General features: G+C 45.0%; 1 protein-coding gene across 3 annotated transcripts in view; it reads left to right on the top strand.

Annotated features, from left to right (window-relative positions):
- The window catches only part of MIPEP (mitochondrial intermediate peptidase), a 236,515-nt gene that overhangs the window by 13,703 nt on the left and 200,283 nt on the right, over window positions 1–22,529 (top strand). Inside the window, exons 1-2 of one of the 3 annotated variants that reach the window (XR_012241497.1) lie at window positions 3,010–3,280; window positions 17,354–17,527. Coding sequence is in view for 2 of the 3 variants with exons in the window: in XM_073613433.1 (XP_073469534.1) it covers window positions 3,131–3,280; window positions 17,354–17,527 (324 nt within the window). In the remaining variant the exon portion in view is untranslated. Of the gene's footprint in view, window positions 1–3,009; window positions 3,281–17,353; window positions 17,528–22,529 lie in introns of those variants that run through there. The other 2 variants (XM_073613433.1, XM_073613434.1) reach the window with 2 other exon arrangements.

Genomic DNA, 22,529 nt, shown 5'->3' on the forward strand with positions numbered 1-22,529 from the left:
GGGAAGGTGAGGGTGTAGAGACACTGACAGTGGCTGCTGTGCAATTGAAGGATTTGGGGCTACCATCACACCACTCAGTACACTTATTGCGATTTTTTATTTTTTTATTTTTTTTTTTTTACCAAAAATATGTAGAAGAATAAATATTGGCCTAAACTGATGAAGAAATTTGTTTTTTTAAAACATTTATGGGGATGTTTATTATAGGAAAAAGTTAAAAAAAAATCAAAATTGTCGCTCTTTTTTTGTTTATAGCGTAAAACATAAAAAACGCAGAGGTGATCAAATACCACCAAAAGAAAGCTCTATTTGTGGGGAAAAAAATGGCCTGGTCATTCAGCAGGAAAATCTTCTGGTCCTTAAAGCAGAGTTCCACCCAAAAATGGAACTTCCACTTTAAGCTCTGGTGACCCCCTGACATGCCATATTTGGCATGTCATTTTTTTGGGGGGGGGGAGCGGGTACCCTGTTTTAACAGGCACCCCAGCTCCCACTTGCTCCCCTAACGTCACAGCGCCAGAAGGAAGATCACCTCTCCCCCCTCCCTCCCTGCAATCTTCTGGGACACGTCACAGGTCCCAGAAGATTTCCCGGCCATTCATGGCTCACGCCCACAGTTAGAATGCTGGCGCTGCGGAGAAGGGGGGGAGAGGAGCGGAGCTTCATACGCCCCCATCGCTGGACTGTGGGACAGGTGAGTGTCTGATTATTAAAAGTCAGCAGCTACACTTTTTGTAGCTGCTGACTTTTAAAATGGGTGGAACTCCGCTTTAAGTGGTTAATATACAGTAACATGCTGACGATTGGAAGATGGCAATAATAATTAGATGGATGCTAATAATATAAATACAGAATTATAAACATAATTGTAATCTATTATTATTCGCTTCTATTATTATTTATCAATATCTTCTATTATTATCATTTGTTATTAGCCAGTCTTATATTGATCATTATTAATAGAGAATACAGGTAATGACAGGGCCTCTTTCATGGTGAATATATAAATGATCAGATTGGGGGAGTTACCTCTCTTCACTGTCAGTGACACATGGACTTTGTTTTTTTCTTACACTGGTGACATCAGTGGGTGGCACAGCCGGTGATCTGTCGGATAGTGCCCGCTATCGAGAAGTGCCCAGGATGTACTGCGCATGCGCCGTACGGAACAGCTGTTGTGACGGTGCCTGCGCACAATACCCGAAGGAAGAAATGTTTCTGTCAGATTGTGCCTGGCGCTGGCGAGGCGTGTTCATGTCGGTGAGGGGCGGATTTGTACATGTTGGGTGCAGATTTTTAAAAGATGGGCACGTCCTGCAAGCGTCCAGGAAAAATAGCAGAATAAAATTTGTTCTACAGCACTGCCCATCATTTAAAAATCCGCCCCCAACATGTACAAATCCGCCCCTCACTGACATGAACACGCCTCACCAGGTACAATCTGACATAAAAATGTCTTCCATTGGCCATTGTGCGCAGGCGCTGTCACAACAGCTGATCGTAAAATCAGCTGTTGTGCTGTTTCATACTGCGCATGCGCTGTACATCTCGGGCACTATCTGACAGAGCACCTGCCTAGACCCACCCAGGCTTTCCTCCAATCCTTTAGTAAAAATATCAGACTCGGCTTCAGTAAATGCCCGCCCCTGTAACGACATATTCGGCGACCCATCGCAGTTTGTTACGGAAGTGACGTTCCGTCGCCGCCATCTTGCTACACCCCAAACTCGTCCACAGTAAGGATACACTAAGAAAGGGGAAAGTGGACATGTTGTTACACCCACCGGAGTTTTGCATTTTACACGTATTTATAACAGTAAAATCAGTTTATATAGTGAAATACAGTATTTACAACTCCTTCTGACTACTTAGATCTTGAATTTTAAAAGCAGCGGATCATCTCACAGGTTTGCTAATCTGACAGAAGTTTGCTGCTTTTAAAATGCAACATCTAAGCAGTCAGACGGAGTTCTAAGTACTGTATTTCACTATATAAACACACTTTACTGTTAGAAATACGTGTAAAATGAAAAACTCCAGTGGGTGTAACAACATGTCCGCTTTCCTCCCTTCTTAGTGTATCCTTACTGTGGACGAGTTTGGGGTGTAGCACGATGGCGGCGACGGAACGTCACTTCCGTAGCAAACTTTGATGGGTCGCCGAATATGTCGGTACACCACTCTCGCTCTAAATCCCCTAGTGACAATCTCCGCCCTCTTGGCGTGCAGCTGTGATTCTGTAGGAAGACATTAAGGTGGGCGGGACGGAGAACAGCCGAATCGTACGCCTCCTCTATCTGGGCTATCACAGACTGATCCTCCCAGCGAGTGACGCAGTAAGGTATTGCCCTTCCGCCGTGCGCTCGCACTTGATTGGCTGTCTCTCACAAACTCCGCCCCCTCAACCCAGCTATCTCCTCGCGGCTCTGCTATTGGTGGCTTGGCTTGGCGTGGCTTGTGTACTCCTAATTGACAGCTTCGGCATCCCCGGCTCCTCCCCCACATTCTCCAGCCGGAGATAGTCACAGTACCTACATGTAAGCCTTATTATAGGATTACCTGTAGGTATAAATGGGTAAAACACAGTTTACAACCACTTTAATAGAGAATACATATAATGACAGGGCCTCCTCCATGGTGAATATTACATATAAATGATCAGATTGGGGGGAGCTACCTTTTTTCACTACACTGGTGACATCGGTGGGTGGCGCAGCTGGTCTTAGACCCGCCCATGGTTTCCTCCGATCCATAGTAGTAAAAATGTCCGAATCGGCTACAGAAAATGCCCGCCCCTCTCTCTCTAATTCGTCTAGTGACAATCCCTGCCCTCTTAGCGTGCAGCTGTGATTCTGTAGGAAGACATTAAGGTGGGCGTGACGAACAGCTTGATTGGCTGTCTCCAGAGCAGGCTCCGCCCCCTCAACCCAGCTTTCAGCTCGCGGCTCTGCTATTGGTCAATGGGCGTGGCCTGTGTACTCTTGATTTGAATGTCAACTCTATGCACCACCCCCGTGTCTTCTCCCTCTCCACACACATTCGTCATTCCCGCCCTCTCTCCGGAGGTCACATGACCGCGTTTCCACCTCCTCTCTAGCGGGTCACCCAGAGCCGGGTGTCATTAGGCAACATGCTGTCCTTGCGGCGCCTTCTCTACAGCCTGTCCCTACAAGTCCGGGGGGGATCCGGGCATCGCTCTGTCAGTACCGGCTGGGCTCCTGTCGGTGCCGCTTTCAATGTGAAGCAACAGAGGAGGCTGGATGTGTTCGGGAAGAGGACGGTGAGAGGCGGCCGGGGGGTGTGAGCTGTGCCTGGTGCTGATCCATGACCCCACATCTTCTGACCCCAGCCCTCGTCTCCTAATGCTGACCTATGACCCCAGTCCTCGTCTCCTAATGCTGACCTATGACCCCGCATCTCCTGACCCCAGCCCTCGTCTCCTAATGGTGACCTATGACCTTATATCTCCTGACCCCAGCCCTCGTCTCCTAATGCTGACCTATGACCCCAGCCCTCGTCTCCTAATGCTGACCTATGACCCCAGCCCTCGTCTCCTAATGCTGACCTATGACCCCAGCCCTCGTCTCCTAATGCTGACCTATGACCCCAGCCCTCGTCTCCTAATGCTGACCTATGACCCCAGCCCTCGTCTCCTAATGCTGACCTATGACCCCGCATCTCCTGACCCCAGCCCTCGTCTCCTAATGGTGACCTATGACCTTACATCTCCTGACCCCAGCCCTCGTCTCCTAATGCTGACCTATGACCCCAGCCCTCGTCTCCTAATGCTGACCTATGACCCCAGCCCTCGTCTCCTAATGCTGACCTATGACCCCAGCCCTCGTCTCCTAATGCTGACCTATGACCCCACATCTCCTGACCCCAGCCCTCGTCTCCTAATACTGACCTATGACCCCGCATCTCCTGACCCCAGCCCTCGTCTCCTAATGGTGACCTATGACCTCAACCCTCGTTTCCTAATGGTGACCTATGACCTCAGCCCTCTCCTAATGGTGACCTATGACCCCGGCCCTCGTCTCCTAATGGTGACCTATGACCCCGGCCCTCGTCTCCTAATGGTGACCTATGACCCCGGCCCTCGTCTCCTAATGTTGACCTATGACCCCGGCCCTCGTCTCCTAATGTTGACCTATGACCCCGGCCCTCGTCTCCTAATGTTGACCTATGACCCCGGCCCTCGTCTCCTAATGTTGACCTATGACCCCGGCCCTCGTCTCCTAATGGTGACCTATGACCCCGGCCCTCGTCTCCTAATGGTGACCTATGACCCCCTATTCTGACTCCACGCCTCTGGACCCTCATTTCCCACATCTTCTGGCACTGACCCATGTCTCCCAGCACCAACTCTTGTCTTCCAGCTCTGACCTGTAAACCCCTGCTCTGACCCCACATCTCCGGACCCTGACACTCATCTCCTGATGCTTGTCTGCTGACCTGTGACCCCTCGATCTTGCCCTCATCTCTTGACCCCAGCCCTCATCTCCTGATGCTTGTCTCCTACCCCGTCCCTCATCTCCAGATGCTGACCCGTGACCCCTAATCTTGCCCTCATTTCTTGATGCTCATCTCTTGACCCCAGCCCTTGTCTCCAAATACTGACCTGTGACCCCCCCTGCTCTGACCCTCGTCCCCAGATGCTGACCTAACCCCTGTTCTCACTCTTATCCCTCAGTCTCCTAGGCACTGTCTTTCTTTTCCTGACCAGTGTCTGCCAGTGCCAAACCTCATCTCCTGGCACTGCCCTTCATCTCCCACCCTTATCTATAAATCCCAGCACCAATTCACGTCTCCCTTTGCTGACCCTTGTCACCTAGTGCTGACCTGTGACCCTCTGCACTGACCCTCATCCTTAAGGCCCCATTAACACTTGAGCATTTTGTAGCTTGAAGCCACGAAACGCTGGAGGGGAAAAAGAGAGATCAATTATTCACTATGGAGATGGTTTACATCTCCACTCCAAAACGCCTGATGCTCAAACAGGTTCTGGGACTTTTTTTAGGTAGATTTGGGCGTTTTTCTGCTTTTTACATTTGGAGACCTTTTGACCTGTACAAAATCGCACAACTTTCTGCCTGCAAACGCTACGCTCAGGTGTGAATAGGGCCTCGATTTTCTTGGCACTGCCCCTCATCTCCCAGCCTTGACTGTCTTCTCCCGACCCTTCTGGTGCCGATTCCTCATACCCCAATCCATGTCTTCCCTATGCCAACCTTTGTCTCCTGGTGCTGACCTGTGACCCCCTGCTTTGACCCTCATCCCCAGATCTCCCAGCTTTGACCCTCATCTCCCAGCACAACTCTCTTCTCTTGACCCACGTCTCCCAGGACTATCCTGGTCTTCCAGCTCTGACCCCCTGCTTTGACCCTTGTCTCTCGACCCTGGCCCTCATTTCCCAACACTGACCCACATTCCCAGATCTCTCGGCACTGACCCTGTGTCTACCTGCTCTAACCCACTTTGCCATTTCTTCTGCCGCTGACTCTTGTCTCCTGGCACTGAACCACAATCCCATGTCCCCCTGGGCTGACACACTTAAACCCCTTTCACACTGGGGGGGTTTTCAGGCGCTTTAGCGTTAAAAAAAGCGCCTGAAAAAATTCTCATCTACAATTGCAATGTGAAACCCCGAGTGCTTTCACACTGGGCTGCTGCGCTGGCAGGGCGTCAAAAAAAGTCCTGCAAGTAGCTTCTTTGCAGCGCTTTCGTGTTTTTGCCACCAGGCTGGGTGCGCTGATGGCCCGAGACCTTTCACACTGCCAGTGCCCGAAAAACGTCCCAATGTGAAAAGGGTCTTAAGCGGCGCTTTACCAGCGTTTTTCGGGTGCTGGCAGTGTGAAAGGGCTCGGGCTTTTACAGTGGGATCACAGATGAGGCTTCTTTCAGGCGCTTTACAAGCGCTTTTTTTAACGCTAAGGCGCCTGAAAAATGCCCCAGTGTGAAAGGGGTCTTACCGGTTTCTTCCAGCACCCCCTTCTCTGGCCCATGTTCCCTTGTCTCCCACCACTGGACGGTCTGTTTCCTTGCATCCCCCAGCACTGACCCACATCCTATTGCCCTGACCTGAGCACCCGGGGCTTACCCACTTTGCAGTGTTCCCCCAATGATGACCCACTTTTATGCACTCTTCATTTCCGGCCCACTTCCCTACATCCCCCGCCACCAACCTGCATAACCTGTAACTGCACAGTCACTGCCATGTAGACTTTAGTTCAGATTTAAAGATCGGTTGACACTTGGGCAGTGAGTTGTGGTATGATCACACATGTTGTGCTGAGGCAGAGTCTGTTCTTTTGAATAGTCTGCCTAACACACCCCAGTGGACCTATAATCCTACCTCCTGCATTTTCTGTATCTTAGTGTGGATGTGTTCAACACACATAATGCGAGTGACCATGGCACAAAGGTGTAAACGGGCCCTAAGTAATAAAATCTATACATTGCAAATTACAGGTAAACACAGAACCTGACTATTGATAGAAAATGCAAGATTCTGCAGTTCTCTAAATGATCACCCCAGCATAAATCTGAATGATGGATGCAGTAACTGTTTGGGGTGAGAACTGATGTACTAGAGATATAAATAAGCCTAATACACCAATTTTCAGTGAAGCAGCATGTTATACATGGAAACTGTCATTCCCCTCCAAAATAATCGGGAATAATAAAAAAAAATCTCCCAAGCCAACATTAATGATTGAAGCATGTGATGAAACCGGTATGTACATTTCTTCAGTATGAAAGCAGCAAAATCACACTTTTCCCTCTAATGTTTATTCATGGAGGGAAAAAAAAGTGGTTCAGGAAAATACCAAATCTTTACCACTAGATGGTGCTGAAGATCATCATAAATAAGTATACATGGTGCCATCCAGTATTTTTCCGAGCCACTGGTTTTTCCTTGAATGGGGAAACATTCGACCTGTAGATGGAATAGCCTGATAACATTTGGGGTTTGCCCCATTCACACTGAACAAATGTACCTGCCAGTCTCACCAGACCAATAGCTATGCATTTTTTTTTTTTTTTTTCAATAAATAGACCCCCCTGGAGTCAGGCCTTCTAGCATTACTTAGCAATACTTATGCTGTAAGGCTAATTTGGAGCATTGTAAACCCAAGTTTCCAATTTTTTTTTTAAATTTTTTTCTGAAATCTGTAGATCAGCCTTTCTCAACACGAGGAACCCTTGATATAACTTTCCAGTCTCAGGGAACCCCTGCTAATAATTACTATAGCTACAACTCATGATACATTAGTTCAGTGGTTCTTAACTCCTGTCCTCAGGATCCACTAACATGTCAGGTTTGAATGATAACTGAAATACATCACTGGTGATGTCATTTGCTGCTAAGTGATTGCAGTATTCGGCCTCATGCACACTGGACGTTAAAATAACGTTATAAAAACGCCAGTAGCTTTGCAGTGAGTTTTTCAACTTTTTTCAACGTTTTTGCAATTTGTAGCGTTTATTAGTGTTTTTCCACGTTTAGCGGTTTTTTGGGGGGGAAAATTTTTTTTTTTTTCAATAGATTAAAAATGTTAAACGCTGGTGAGCGACGTTTTTGAGCGTTTATCAGCGTTAGATCGTTTTTACAGCTGAAAAACGTCTCTCAGCACCTACTAGTTTTGTGTGTTTTTTTTTTTTTTTTTTTTTTTTACTGCTCAAAAACGTTACTGCCCAAAACTGCTGATAACAGCCTATGTGTGCATGGACACATAGAATAACATGATGGAGAGTTTAATGACTAGAAAAAAACGTCTACAGCCAAAAACAGCTGCTGTAAAAATGTCCAAAAACGTCCAGTGTGCATGAGGCCTTCTAGTATGCATCTCCCCAAAGTAAGTCCTCATGCACACAGACGTTTTTACAGCTGCTTTTTTGAGCTTTTTTGCAGCTTAAAAAGGCCTGTCTATGTTAGTCTATGGCTTCATGCCCACCTAGGCGTTTTTGAGCTGCAAGTGGCATAGGCGTTTTTAAGCTGTAAAAAAAACCCAGGTCCAGTGGGTTCTGAGAGACGTTTTTCAGCTGTAAAAACGCTCTAACGCTGAAACGCTCAAAAACGTCATTCACCAATGTTTTTTAGCGTTTTTGATCCATTGGAAAAAAAAAAAAAACATTTGAAAAAAAAAACGCTCAAAAACGCTAACGCGGAAAAACGCTCAAAAACGCTATTGCAAAAACGCTGAAAAACGCTGAAAAAAGTTTAAAAAAAGCACTGCAAAGATACTGGCGTTTTCATAACGTTTTTTTAACAGCCTATGTGCATGAGGGCTAATACTTAAAATCTGGCCTGTTAGTGGGTCCTGAGGACAGGAGTTGAGAACCACTGCATTAGTGTGATGGTCAGTGGGAAGAATGCTCCTTAAACTTGTAGTCACTGGGAAATTTACCCCTTTACAGATAGCTAAAAAGATCATTGGTGCCAGTGGGAACTTACCTAAGGGGCAGAATTTGGTAATTGCTGAGGGAACCCCTAGCCACCTCTGGAGGAACCCTAGGGTTATATGTAACCCCGACTGAGAAACCCTGCTGTAGAGGATATATGAGTTAAAGTGCTTGTAAACCCTATAAACATATACCCAGTGAAGTGACTGGCCTCAGGTGATACACAGAGATGAAACCAATCCTCCTACATAAGTTGTACCTGTTTATCTGCTATCATCTCTACATCCGTTCAAAGTGCTGAATTTATAAAGCTTGTCTGAGAGCTCAAAAAAAAGGAGGGTGAAGAGCTGAAGTTACACCCTGCTGAGCTCAGTGAGGAGAGAGCTGATTGGAGGGAAGGGACGCAGCCCTCCTTCACACAGGAACATAGCTGAGGCTAGCAATCAGCTAGAGGTCCCTCCCCTGGCACCATTTTTCTCTTGGTGTCAGGAAAACTTGTCAGAAGTGATTTATGAAGATAAGAGAGGAAGAAAGCAGGAGACAGAAATGACACTTAGTGCTCTTAAGTGAGACAAGTACACACTATAGAGCAGTGATGGCAAACCTTGGCACCCCAGATGTTTTGGAACTACATTTCCCATGATGCTTAACTACACTGCAGAGTGCATGAGCATCATGGGAAATGTAGTTCCAAAACATCTGGGGTGCCAAGGTTCGCCATCACTGCTATAGAGGGATATGCTTTGTTTACATTTCATGTCTGAGGTTTACAACCACTTTAAGATGTCACTTTCATTTAATGGAAGTACAGGGAGAGTGGCTCTGACAGTTGCGGTCTGCAGTGTTATATACCGCCCTTTCTCCCCTTTCCCATTCACAGAAGGCTTTGTATTCCAGCAATGGGTTCATAGTAAACAAAGGATCCTGTGAATGGGCAAGCGGCCAGGCAATAAAAGTGAAAATATTACAGTAACATACACATATTAACACTAAGGGCCCTTTCACACTGGGGCGGGGGCGGCGTCGGCGGTAAAACGCTGCTATTATTAGCGGCGTTTTACCGTCGGTATTCGGCCGCTAGCGGGGCGGTTTTATCCCCCGCTAGCGGCCGAGAAAGGGTTAAATACCACCGCAAAGCGCCTCTGCAGAGGCGCTTTGCTGGCGGTATAGCCGCGCCGTCCCATTGATTTCAATGGGCAGGAGCAGTGACGCTCCTTCACCGCTCCAAAGATGCTGCTAGCAGGACTTTTTTTACCGTCCTGCTAGCGTACCGCTCCAGTGTGAAAGCCCTGGGGGCTTTCACAATAGATACAAAGCAGTGGCACTTTCGGGTCGGTTTGCAGGCGCTATTAGCGCAATAGCGCCTGCAAACCGCCCCAGTGTGAAAGGGCTCTTAAAGCCTAAGTTTAGGTAAATGAAAAAAAGCACAAGGGATAGCACTTACATGTAGGCTCCATTCACACCTGGGCGTCCTGGAATCGTGGGCAGAATTGGGCGATTCTCCCTGCGATTCCAGAATCACAGCAAAACACGTGATGTGTTTGCGATGTCATTACTTCTTAATGGCACCCCTTTCACAGTGCAATTTTGGTGTGCGAAGCTTGTCGCTCAAAAAGGAGCCAGAGTTTTATCCAGGTGACAGCGTCGCGCGTTGCACTTTGCCACGATTGCAGCATGATTTATCGCTCCACAACAGTGGCAAAGTCGCACCTCGATTGGGGTGACATTACAATGTCCCGCGTTTTGCCACGTTTCTGGAATCATGGGCAGAATCGCCCAATTCTGCCCACGATTCCGGAACGCCCAGGTGTGAATGGAGCTTAAAGTGGATGTAAACCCGATTCATGAAATCTGATTTAGGCACATACATTATCTCACAAAAGTGAGTACCTCCCTCACATTTATATTAAAAATATTTTATTACACCTTTTCATGTGACAGCACTGAAGAAATTACAGGTTGCTACAATGTAAAGTAGTGAGTGTACAGCTTGTATAACAGTGTAAATTTGCTGTCCCCTCAAAATAACTCAAAACACACCAATTAATGTCTAAACCACTGGCAACAAAAATGAGTACAACCCTAAGTGAAAATGTCCAAATTGGGCCCAATTACCAATTTTCCCTCCACGGTGTCATGTGACTCGTTAGTGTTACAAGGTCTCAGGTGTGAATGGGGAGCAGGTGTGTTAAATTTGGTGTCATTGCTCTCACTCTCATGCTGGTCACTGGAAGTTCAACTTGGCACCTCATGGCAAAGAACTCTCTGAGGATCAGAAAAAAAGAATTGTTGCTCTACATAAAGATGGCCTAGGCTATAAGAAGATTGCCAAGATCCTGAAACTGAGCTGCAGCACGGTGGTCAAGACTATACAGTGGTTTAACAGGACAGGTTCCACTCAGAACAGGCCTCGCCATTGTCGACCAAAGGCGTTGAGTGCCCATGCTCAGCATCATATCCAGAGGTTGTCCTTGAGAAATAGACGTATGAGTGCTGCCAGCATTGCTGCAAAGGTTGAAGGGGTGGGGGGTCAGCCTGTATCAAATTGGTCTGCATGGCTGTCGTCCCAGAAGGATGCCTCTTCTAAAGATGATGCACAAGAAAGCCTGCGAACAGTTTGCTGAAGACAAGCAGACTAAGGACGTGGATTACTGGAACCATGTCCTGTGGTCTAATGAGACCAAGATAAACGTATTTGGTTCAGATGGTGTCAAGTGTGTGTGGCGGCAACCAGGTGAGGAGTACAAAGACGCATCTTTGGGGCTCCTCAAACGGAAGGTGGAGGAGCACAAGGTCTCTAACATCCACCAGCTCCGTGATGTCATGGAGGAGTTGAAGAGGACTCCAGTGGCAACCCGTGATGCTCTGGTGAACTCCATGCCCAAGAGGTTTAAGGCAGTGCTGGAAAATAATGGTGGCCACACAAAATATTGACACTTTTTGGGCCCAATTTGGACAATTTCACTTAGGGGTGTACTGACTTTTATTACCAGCGATTTAGACATGAATGGTTGTGTGTTGAGTTAGTTTGAGGGGACAGCAAATTTACACTTATACAAGCTGTACACTCACTACTTCACATTTCGTGAGATACTGTTATCTGTATTGTTTACTTCTCTCTCGTGTGTTTCTGCTGTTTTGTTTCTCTGTGATCAGCATGATAACTTCTGACAAGTTCTCAGAGATGGGAGATAAAAGCAGCTGAAAATGTGTGTCAGGGTGGGTGCTATAAATAGATTTGCAGAGAGCTTGTCTTGTCACAGCACAGCTCTGAAAGTATCTTCATTTTTCTGCCTGTGTGGAGGGGGTGTGTGTGCCTTTTCTCCAATCAGCTGTCACACAGTTTAAGCCAAGAATAAACTCCCAGTGCTGAATGAGAAAGTGAAAATTCTAACACGATGTAAGAATTCTAAAAAATATAGCAAGCTAAAGACAGCAGATATACATGTAAAACTTATGTAGGGAGATTTGTTTAATCTCTGTGTATCATCTGAGGCTCTTCACTTCACTGGGTATAGGAGAGCGTTTATATCCACTTTAAATGAGAAATTTCTTGTGTTGGTTCCAGCTGGTCTGAAGTCCTCTGCCCCACAACCGCCTCCACATACCCCCCACAGTTGCGATCTTCCAGTGCTGAGGGGGTTAAAAAAAATTCCAGGTATGGATATTTCACACATGGCTACATTAGTCCAGCTTGTAATAATGTAACAGTATATACCATACCTTTAGGGCTTGACAAATTTGCTTTTAACTAACAAAGCTTACAGGTGGAACATGTTACATGTGCCGTTTATACAGCGATCAGTGCATTTTTAAAGCAATGATCACTGTATTGGTCTCACTGGTCACCAAAAAGTGTCACTTGGGGTCAGATTTGTCCGCCGTAATGTCGCAGTCCCACTAAAAATCGCCACCATTGCTAGTAAAAACAATAGAAAAAATAAAAAGTCCCTAAAATCTTTCCCCTATTTTGTAAATGCTATAACTTCAATCAATATACGCTTATTGCGATTTTTTTTTTTTTTTTTTTATGTAGTCTTTAACCACCTCAATACAGGGCACTTACACCCCCTTCCTGCCCAAGCCATTTTTCAGTTTTCAGCGCTGTCGCACTTTGAATGACAATTGCGCGGTCATGTTTCACTGCACCTTAATTACATTTTTATCATTTTTTTTCCCCACAAATAGAGCTTTCTTTTGGTGGTATTTGATCACCTCTGCGGTTTTTATTTATTGCGCTATAAACAAAAGAAGAGGGACAATTTTGAAAAAACACAATATTTTTTACTTTTTGCTATAATAAATATCCAATTTTTTTTTTTAACAAATTTTTTCCTCAGTTTAGGCCGATACGTATTCTTCTACATATTTTTGGTAAAAAAAAATTGCGATAAGCGTATATTGATTGGTTTGCGCAAAAGTTATAGCGTCTACAAAATAGGGGATAGATTTATAGCATTTTTATTATTTATTTATTTTTTACTAGTAATGGCGGCGATCTGCAATTTTTATTGTGACTACGATATTGCGGCGGACACATCGGACACTTTTGACACATTTTTGGGACCATTCACATTTATACAGCGATCAATGCTATAAAATTGCATTGATTACTGTGTAAATGTGACTGGCAGGGAAGGGGTTAACACTAGGGGGCGCTCGAGGGGTTAATGTATGACCTAAGGAGGTGATTCTAACTGTGGGGGGAGGGGACTGACTGGGGGAGGTGACCGATCGCTGTCCCTATGTACAAGGGACACGCCATCGGTCTCCTCTCCTCTCTGACAGGACGTGGATCTGTGTTTACATGCACAGATCCACGCTCCTGCTCTGTTACCCGGCAGTCGCGGGTGCCCGGCGGACATCGCGGCCGCCGGGCACGCGGACTGGGTCCCGAGTGACGCAGCGGGCACGCGCGCGCCCCCTAGTGGCTCGGGAGGGCGAGGACGTCATATGACGTCCTCCCAGAACAACAGAAGCCTCGTCCAGCCGTCATACGACGGTGGGCGGTGGCTTAGCGGTTAATATGTAGCAGAATATATATTGGCCTAAACTGATGGATGAATTCATTTTTTAAATTTTTTGCATATGTATTTATAGCAGAAAGTAAAAAATATTGTTGCTCCTTTTTTTTATAGCGCAAAAAATAAAAACCGCAGAGGTGACCAAATACCACCAAAAAGCTCTATTTGTGGGGGAAAAAAAGGACGTCAATTTTGTTTGGGTACAACATCGCACGACCGCGCAATTGTGCCGTAGTGCCGTATCACAAAAAATGGCCTGGTCATTAAAGTGGTGTTCCGGCCGAAATTATAGTTTTTAAATAAAAATACCCCCATAATACACAAGCTTAATGTGTTCTAGTAAAGTTAGTCTGTAAACTAAGGTCTGTTTTGTTAGTTTATGGCAGTAGTTTGTTATTTTATAAACTTACAGCAGGCCGTGGCCATCTTAAGTGTGGGCATCTGAAGCCAGACTGTATTTCTTCCTGGATCTCATCCTTGCAGATCTCGCACATGCTCAGTGCAGCACAAGCAGTGTAATAAGTTTCAGGTCAGGTTTCCTTAGCAACAACAGTGTCAGAGGAAGTTTCCGCCCCTTCCCAGAAGGCATTGCAAACAGGAAATGATGCGATGGGCCGCGGCCAGGGAGGAGGAAGTGAAAAATGAATACAGCAGATATACAGTAAGTGCTGAGAAAAAAAAATTAAAAATATCCAATTCGTTTACGGTGAACAGTTTAGTGAGGGATGCTGAAGAGTTGTAAAAGTGGGTGGAACTCCACTTTAACCACTTTGCGCCCGCGCTATAGCCGAAAGACGGCTACAGCGCGGACTCCAATTGCCGGGAGGGCATCCCTGAATGTCCTCCTGTTTACTTCCGTGATGCGCGCTCCAGCGGGCGCGCATCAGGGAAATTCTGTGCCGGCCGTGTCCCTTGGACACAGCCAGTCACAGATCGCTGTAAATGGCCAATCACAGCGGCCGTTTACAGTGCGATCGGAGCTTCCAATGAGAGGTGATCTCATATGTAAACATATGAGATCATCTCCCATTACCAGCTCTCCCTCGTCACACAGAGACAGCGTGTGAGGAGGGAGAGTGAACGGCTGCATCGGTGAGTGTAAAAAAAAAAACGGAAAATAAAGTGACCACACTGCCATTTGTCGTCAGTGCCATCTGTCCCCAGTGCCACGTATAAGTGCCATCTGTCAGTGCCACATATTAGTGCTATCTGTCATCAGTGCCAAGTATCAGTTCCATTTGTCATTAGTGCCACCTGTCAGTGTCACGTGCCATCTGTTATCAGTGTCATGTGTCATTAGTGCCGTCTGTCATCAGTGCCACGTATTAGTGTCATCAGTGCCATGTATTAGTGCCATCTGTCATCAGTGCCACATATTAGCGCCATCTATCATCAGTGTCACGTGTCATCAGTGCCACGTATTAGTGTCATCAGTGTCACGTGTCATCAGTGTCACGTGTCATCAGTGCCACGTGTCATCAGCGCCACATATTAGTGCCATCTGTCATCAGTGTCACGTGTCATCAGCGCCACGTATTAGTGCCATCTGTCATCAGTGCCACGTGTCATCAGTGCCACGTCAGTGTCACGTGTCATTGTCCTGGTGCTCTAGGGCCTTCAAAAGTGTAATAGGTAGTCAACAATTTAGATGTGTAATTTATGCTCCTAGAACACGTAATGGTGCTCCCTGCATGTTGGGCCTCTCTATGTGGCTAGGCTGTGAAAAAGTCCCACACATGTGGTGTCGTAATACTCCAGGAGGAGTAGCAGACTGTATTTTGATGTGTCATTTGTGGTATACACTTGCCATGTGAGAGAAATAACCTATTACAATGACAATTTTGTGGGGGAAGAAAAAAATCTTCTTTTTGCAAAGAATTGTGGGAAAAAATTACAACATCAAAAAGCTAACCATGCATCTTACTAAATACCTTGGAATGTCTACTTTCCAAAAAGGGGTCATTTGGGGGGTATTTGTACTTTCCTGGCTTGTTCGGGTCGCAAGAAATGAGATAGGCCACCAGTACATCAGGTGTGATCAATTTTTTATGATTTGCACCATAACTTGTAGACTCTCTAACTTTCCCACAGACCAAATAATACCCATTAATTTGGGTTATTTTTACCAAAGATATGTAGCCGTATAAATTGTGGCCACAATTTCTGAAGAAAAATTAATAATTTTCTAAATTTTATCACAGAAACTAAGAAAATTGGGTTTAGTTTTTTTCAAAATTTTCGGTCTTTTTTTCATTTATAGCGCAAAAAATAAAAAACCCAGAGATGATCAAATACCACCAAAATGAAAAAAAAAAAAAAAAAAATTAATTTGGGTACAGTATTGCATGACTGAGTAATTGTCATTCAAAATGTGAGAGCGCTGAAAATTGGTCTGGGCAGGAGGGGGTTTAAGTGCCCAGTTGTCAAGTGGTTAAAGCGGAGTTCCACCCATAAAATTTACTTTACAGAAATAAGCATCATAATCCTTCAGCAACAACAATTGGACTTTTTTTTATTTCTTGCCCCTTCTTCATTGTTGCTATGGGGTCCCATGTATTCTGCCTCTTTTAGCTCCACGGTGATTTAGGTAATTTCCCTCGGTGCCTGTGCTCGTTAGGGCTCCTGGGAGATGTGTGTCATTTTTTCCCAGGAGTCAGTGGGCAGCACGAGGGCTCTCATTGATGCGATGTGTGCTTACTGTGTATGCACGAGAATGGGCAGTGCATGCTGGTCATTCAGCAGCACCGTAAACCAGGAAGTTTATGCTTGTGGGCTTCGCCTGCCCATAAGCAAGATGGGAATGCCCGAGCAGGAGGAATATAAGGTATGTTTTTTTAATAGAATACTAACAAAAGTGGCGCTAGTTATCAGCCTAACGAATACAACATTAGCATAATATGATAGTAACAGATGGATTAAAAAAAAAAAAAATCATATATGTGGTTGGAACTCTGCTTTAAGGGGGTAAATCTTTCTGGGGCTGAAGTGGTTAATGCTTTTCACTGCTAGAGCTGTTCTTGTGATAATTTTAGACCTGAAAATTACAAAAAAAAAACAAAACATTTAATATTTTCTGAAAGCAGACACCCTAGAGAATAAAATATTGGTAGCCCCAATTTTTTATGTCACACGATATTACCACAGTGGTCTAGGAAACACATAATTTCAGCACTAAAATGCAATAAATTACCCAATTTTTAAAAATTTATCAAAGCCATGGTTGCAACGAGTAAATAGATACCCAACATGACAAACCCTAAATTTGCGTGTGCCCGTGAAATGGCGACAAACTTCAGCACCCTATATTTTCCATAGGCGACCCTTTAAAATTCCCCTATAGGTCATATAGGAGCCCGGGATATATAAGGGGGGGGGGGGTATGAAAGCATTTGGGCGGCAGCCCAGGCGCCAGGAAGCAATTTCTTGTTGCCATGGCAAACTGGCGCCTGGGATTCATCAAGCCCCATACCTGCACGGTGCCCCTGGAAGTTGGCCATTACTGTAGTAGACACCGCTACTTCAGTGATTTCCACTTGCCTCTGGGTTCCATGTTGAGCTGCTGCCCTGATGTATTTTGAACACAGGAGGCTGACTGCATGGCATCGGTGCCAATGAGAGATTGTTTTGCATTTTCTGAATGGCAAATCGTTCTGATTGGATGTGGTGGAGAGGTGGGGCGTATTATTATAATCTCCACCTCATCCAATCAGAGAATGATGTGCATTCATTCGGAGCATGCAAAACATTCTCTGAATGGCGCCCGTTCCAAGCAGCTGACCTGTATTCAAAATGCAGCAAGGCAGCTGCTTGGTGCAGCACAAGGATGTTATTGGATGGATGTTATTTATAAAGACTGCAGCTGTGATCATTATGTGAGGCCGCCTTCAACAGTCTTTTAACGTTACTTGTATTGTCTACCACAGGGCCTGTTTGGAGTTCCTGAGTTAAGTTCTCCAGAAGGATTCCAGTTAGTTCAAGATAATGCCTTAAGAAATTCGGAGTCCCTAGTGGAGAAAGTGTGTACTGCTCCTCCAAGTGCTGAGACCGTGAAGCTTTTTGACCAGCTAAGTGATGAGCTGTGTAAAGTTGCTGATCTGGTGAGAACAAAAGCATGCATTCCATGTCCTGTCTAGGCTATGTGTACAGGGGACAGAGGATGCAAGATGGTGAGGGATTTTGGCATAATGATTTGTATGCCCTACTGAAATAAGAGTGAATTTAAAAAAAACATTCCAACTAGACATAATTGGTAAAACCAGTAGATAAACCCAAGGCTCTGTTGTACAGTTGTGCTTATTTCTTATAGGGCACCAAAGCAATTAAAATGGAACTAATGTCATGTATAAGAAAAATTGCTAGCAGGAAGGGTTTTATGGCAGTGAATACTCTGTATATCTCTTCTGTCATAGAAGCTGTTTTTTCTGGGCTGCACATGCATGGCATGCTGTAGGTACCAGAAAATAATTAACCCTGTGTGCACTTGTTGGAGTTATATCTTCCCTGGAGTTGGCTGGAGGCTCCAGATCCGGTGAATATGACGGCAAGAGTGATGATGGTTTTGCATCATTGGATTTTTCCACGTTGGAATGTAAGTGTGCCATAATATGCAAATATACCATTACTTGAACATTATGGCAAGAGCCCTGAGGGAATCAAGTATAATATTAATTTTTGTTTTGTAGAACTGCTGGAGTCTTGGATTTAGTTTTCTCCAAAGACTAGAGTTGTGTGAAGTTTTGTGTTTTCCCTTGTTAACATTGGTTTCCTGGAATGCTTTGGTGGCAATCCATGCAAAACAGTGTAATATGCACTACATCTATACTAGGGTTGTCCCGATACCACTTTTTTAGGACCGAGTACAAATACCGATACTTTTTTCAAGTACTCGCCGATACCGATACTTTTTTTTTTTTTTTTATGTCACGTGAGAGTTTTTTTTTTTTTTTTAACAGGGTTTTTTTTTTTGTTGTTGGGGGGGGGGGGGGGGGGGGTGAATGGTGTATGTGTGTGTGTGTGTGTTTTTTTTTTTTAATTTACAATTTTTAACAATAATTTTTTTTTATTCTTTATTGCAATATATATATATATATATATATATATATATATATATATATATATATATATATATATATATATATATATATATATATATTATATAAAAATTATTTATTTTTTTTTTTTTATCAGCCCTCTTGGGGGGCTTTGGTGAGATATCAGGGGTCTTAACAGACCACTGATATCTCCCCCTTGAGACAGAGGATAGAGATTCCCCAGTCCCTTTCTCTGCAGCCTCAGCTGCACTGAGAATGAATGGAGAGAAGACAGCGGCTCCTCTCCATTCATAAACTGAGACATCGTAATCACAGGAGATTACAATGTTTCAGTTATGTGAATGGACAGAGTCAGCTGACTCTGTCCATTCACAAAGGAAGGAGGAGGAGGACGGCGGAACGGAGGGGGACAGAGAAGGAGAGGGTAACGGAGGGGACAGCGGAGAGGCACAGAGAAGGAGAGGGGAACGGAGGGGAACGGAGGGGACAGCGGAGAGGCACAGGGAAGGAGAGAGGAACGGAGGGGACAGCGGAGAGACACAGAGAAGGAGAGAGGAACGGAGGGGACAGCGGAGGGGAACAGAAAAGAAGAGAGGAACGGAGGGGGACAGAGGAAAGGAGGGGGCATGGTGGAGGATGCAGTGACATACAGCGGTGAGCGATCACCGCTGTATGTCACTAAAGCAGCTGAAAGCCGCTGGGGGAGAATCTTGTAACTACCCCATGCACCGATCACAGCTGACTTCTAGGTATCGGGGGAAGCATCGGGAGCATTTGCCCGAGTACAAGTACTTGGGCAAATGCTAGGTATCGGTGCCGATACCGATACTAGTATCGGTATCGGGACAACCCTAATCTATACAATACATGCATGATTCCCTGTGATTATCCCTGCTGACCTGTAAGAAATGCACGTTTCTCCCGAATCCCGTTGTGGGCTGACAGCACATAGCATTTTTACGGTTGGGGCTGTCAGCCCTGCCTAGTTTTTTGCTCAACTACTGAATCACATCCCTTCTGATCCTTGTGAAATAAGGACTACCCATACACTATATTACCAAAAGTACTGGGACGCCTGCCTTTACACGCACATGAACTTTCATGGCATCCCAGTCTTAGTCCACAGGGTTCAATACTTAGTTGGCCCACCTTTTCGGCATTAACAGCTTCAACTCTATTGGGAAGGCTGTTCACAAGGTTTAGGAATGTGTCTATGGGAATGCTTGACTGTTATTCCAGAAACGCATTTGTGAGGTCAGGCACTGGCTCGCAGTCTCTGCTTTATTTCAACCCAAAGGTGTTCTATTGGGTTTAGGACTCTGTGCAGGCCAATCATGTTCCTCCAGCCAAACACGCTCATCTATGTCTTTATGGACCTTGCTTTGTGCACTGGTGTACAGTCATGTTGGAACAGGAAGGGGCCATCCCCAAATTGTTCCCACAAAGTTGGGAGCATGAAATTGTCCAAAATGTTTTGGTATGCTGATGCCTTAAGAGTTCCCTCCACTGGAACTAAGGGGTCAAGCCCAACCCCTGAAAAACAACCCCACACCATAATCCCCCCTCCACCAAATGATTTGGACCAGTGCACGAAGCAAGGTCCATAATACATGGATGAGTGAGTCTGGGGTGGAGGAACTTGACCCGATAGAACACCTTTGGTATGAATTAGAGCGGAGACTGCGAGCCAGGCCTTCTCGTCCACATCAGGGCCTGACCGAACAAATGGGCTTCTGGAAGAATGATCAAACATTCCCATAGACACACTCCTAAACCTTGCGGGAAGATAAAGTTTACATATATATAAGTGGATTTTAGTCAAACAGTCTTATTTCATATACAGCGGGGACGGAAAGTATTCAGACCCCCTTAAATTTTTCACTCTTTGTTATATTGCAGCCATTTGCTAAAATCATTTAAGTTCATTTTTTTCCTCATTAATGTACACACAACACCCCATATTGACAGAAAAACACAGAGATGTTGACATTTTTGCAGATTTATTAAAAAAGAAAAACTGAAATATCACATGGTCCTAAGTATTCAGACCCTTTGCTCAGTATTTAGTAGAAGCACCCTTTTGATATAATGCAGCCATGAGTCTTTTTGGGAAAGATGCAACAAGTTTTTCACACCTGGATTTGGGGATCCTCTGCCATTCCTCCTTGCAGATCCTCTCCAGTTCTGTCAGGTTGGATGGTAAACCTTGGTGGATAGCCATTTTTAGGTCTCTCCAGAGATGCTCAATTGGGTTTAAGTCAGGGCTCTGGCTGAGCCATTCAAGAACAGTCACGAAGTTGTTGTGAAGCCACTCCTTCGTTATTTTAGCTTTGTGCTTAGGGTCATTGTCTTGTTGGAAGGTAAACCTTCGGCCCAGTCTGAGGTCCTGAGCACTCTGGAGAAGGTTTTCGTCCAGGATATCCCTGTACTTGGCCGCATTCATCTTTCCCTCGATTGCAACCAGTCGTCCTGTCCCTGCAGCTGAAAAACACCCCCACAGCATGATGCTTCCACCACCATGCTTCACTGTTGGGACTGTATTGGACAGGTGCATGGTTTTCTCCACACATACCGCTTAGAATGAGGGCCAAAAAGTTCTATCTTGGTCTCATCAGACCAGAGAATCTTATTTCTCACCATCTTGGAGTCCTTCAGATGTCTTTTTAGCAAACTCCATGCGGGCTTTCATGTGTCTTGCACTGAGGAGAGGCTTCCGTCGGGCCACTCTGCCATAGATCCCCGACTGGTGGAGGGCTGCAGTGATGGTTGACTTTGTACAACTTTCTCCCATCTCCATCTCTGGAGCTCAGCCACAGTGATCTTTGGGTTCTTCTTTACCTCTCTCACCAAGTCTCTTCTCCCCCGATAGCTGAGTTTGGCCGGATGACCAGCTCTAGGAAGGGTTCTGGTCATCCCAAACGTCTTCCATTTAAGGATTATGGAGTTCACTGTGCTCTTAGGAACCTTAAGTGCAGCAGAAATTTTTTTGTAACCTTGGCCAGATCTGTGCCTTGCCACAATTCTGTCTCTGAGCTCTTCAGGCAGTTCCTTTTGACCTCATGATTCTCATTTTCTCTGACATGCACTGTGAGCTGTAAGGTCTTATATAGACAGGTGTGTGGCTTTCCTAATCAAATCCAATCAGTATAATCAAACACAGCTGGACTCAAATGAAGGCGTAGAACCATCTCAAGGATGATCAGAAGAAATGGACAGCACCTGAGTTAAATATATGAGTGTCACAGCAAAGGGTCTGAATACTTAGGACCATGAGATATTTTAGTTTTTCTTTTTTAATAAATCTGCAAAAAATGTCAACAATTCTGTGTTTTTCTGTCAATATGGGCTGCTGTGTGTACATTAATGAGAAAAAAAATGAACTTAAATGATTTTAGCAAATGGCTGCAATATAACAAAGAGTGAAAAAGTTAAGGGGGTCTGAATACTTTCCTTCCCCACTGTATGTGTAAATGTGAATTATTCAGTATTCTCTGTAAAACTTTGTGGAATATGTCAGTGCTTCACAGGAAATAAATACAATCTAATTTCAAACATCCATACGTTCCTATATAGGTAATAGCTGTGTATTCAAAAGATTTTAATTGGCTATAGGTGGGCACCTGTAGTTCATTGTATCAGTTCTTGCCACTGCATTGTGTGAAGAATGGGATGCAGCTTTACTGTATACAATGTGCTGATTTTGTACGTTTGCCCACTGACAAGGAAATGATCGCTTTATAATTTTAATGGTAGGTTTATTTTAACAGTGAGAGACAGAATAACCACAAAAATATCCAAAAAAACACATTTAAAAAAAGTTATAAATTGATTTGCATTTTAATGAGTGAAATAAATATTTGACCCCCTATCAATCCACAAGATTTCTGGCTCCCAGGTGTCTTCTATACAGGTAACAAGCTGGGATTAGGGGCACTCTATTAAAGGGAGTGCTCGTATCTCAGCTTGCTACCTGTATAAAAGACACCTGTCCACAGAAGCAATCAATCAGATTCCAATCTAGCAAAGACCAAAGAGCTGTCCAAGGATG

The sequence above is a fragment of the Aquarana catesbeiana genome, linkage group LG02, assembly GCF_042186555.1.
Source record: "Aquarana catesbeiana isolate 2022-GZ linkage group LG02, ASM4218655v1, whole genome shotgun sequence".
Taxonomy (NCBI): domain Eukaryota; kingdom Metazoa; phylum Chordata; class Amphibia; order Anura; family Ranidae; genus Aquarana; species Aquarana catesbeiana.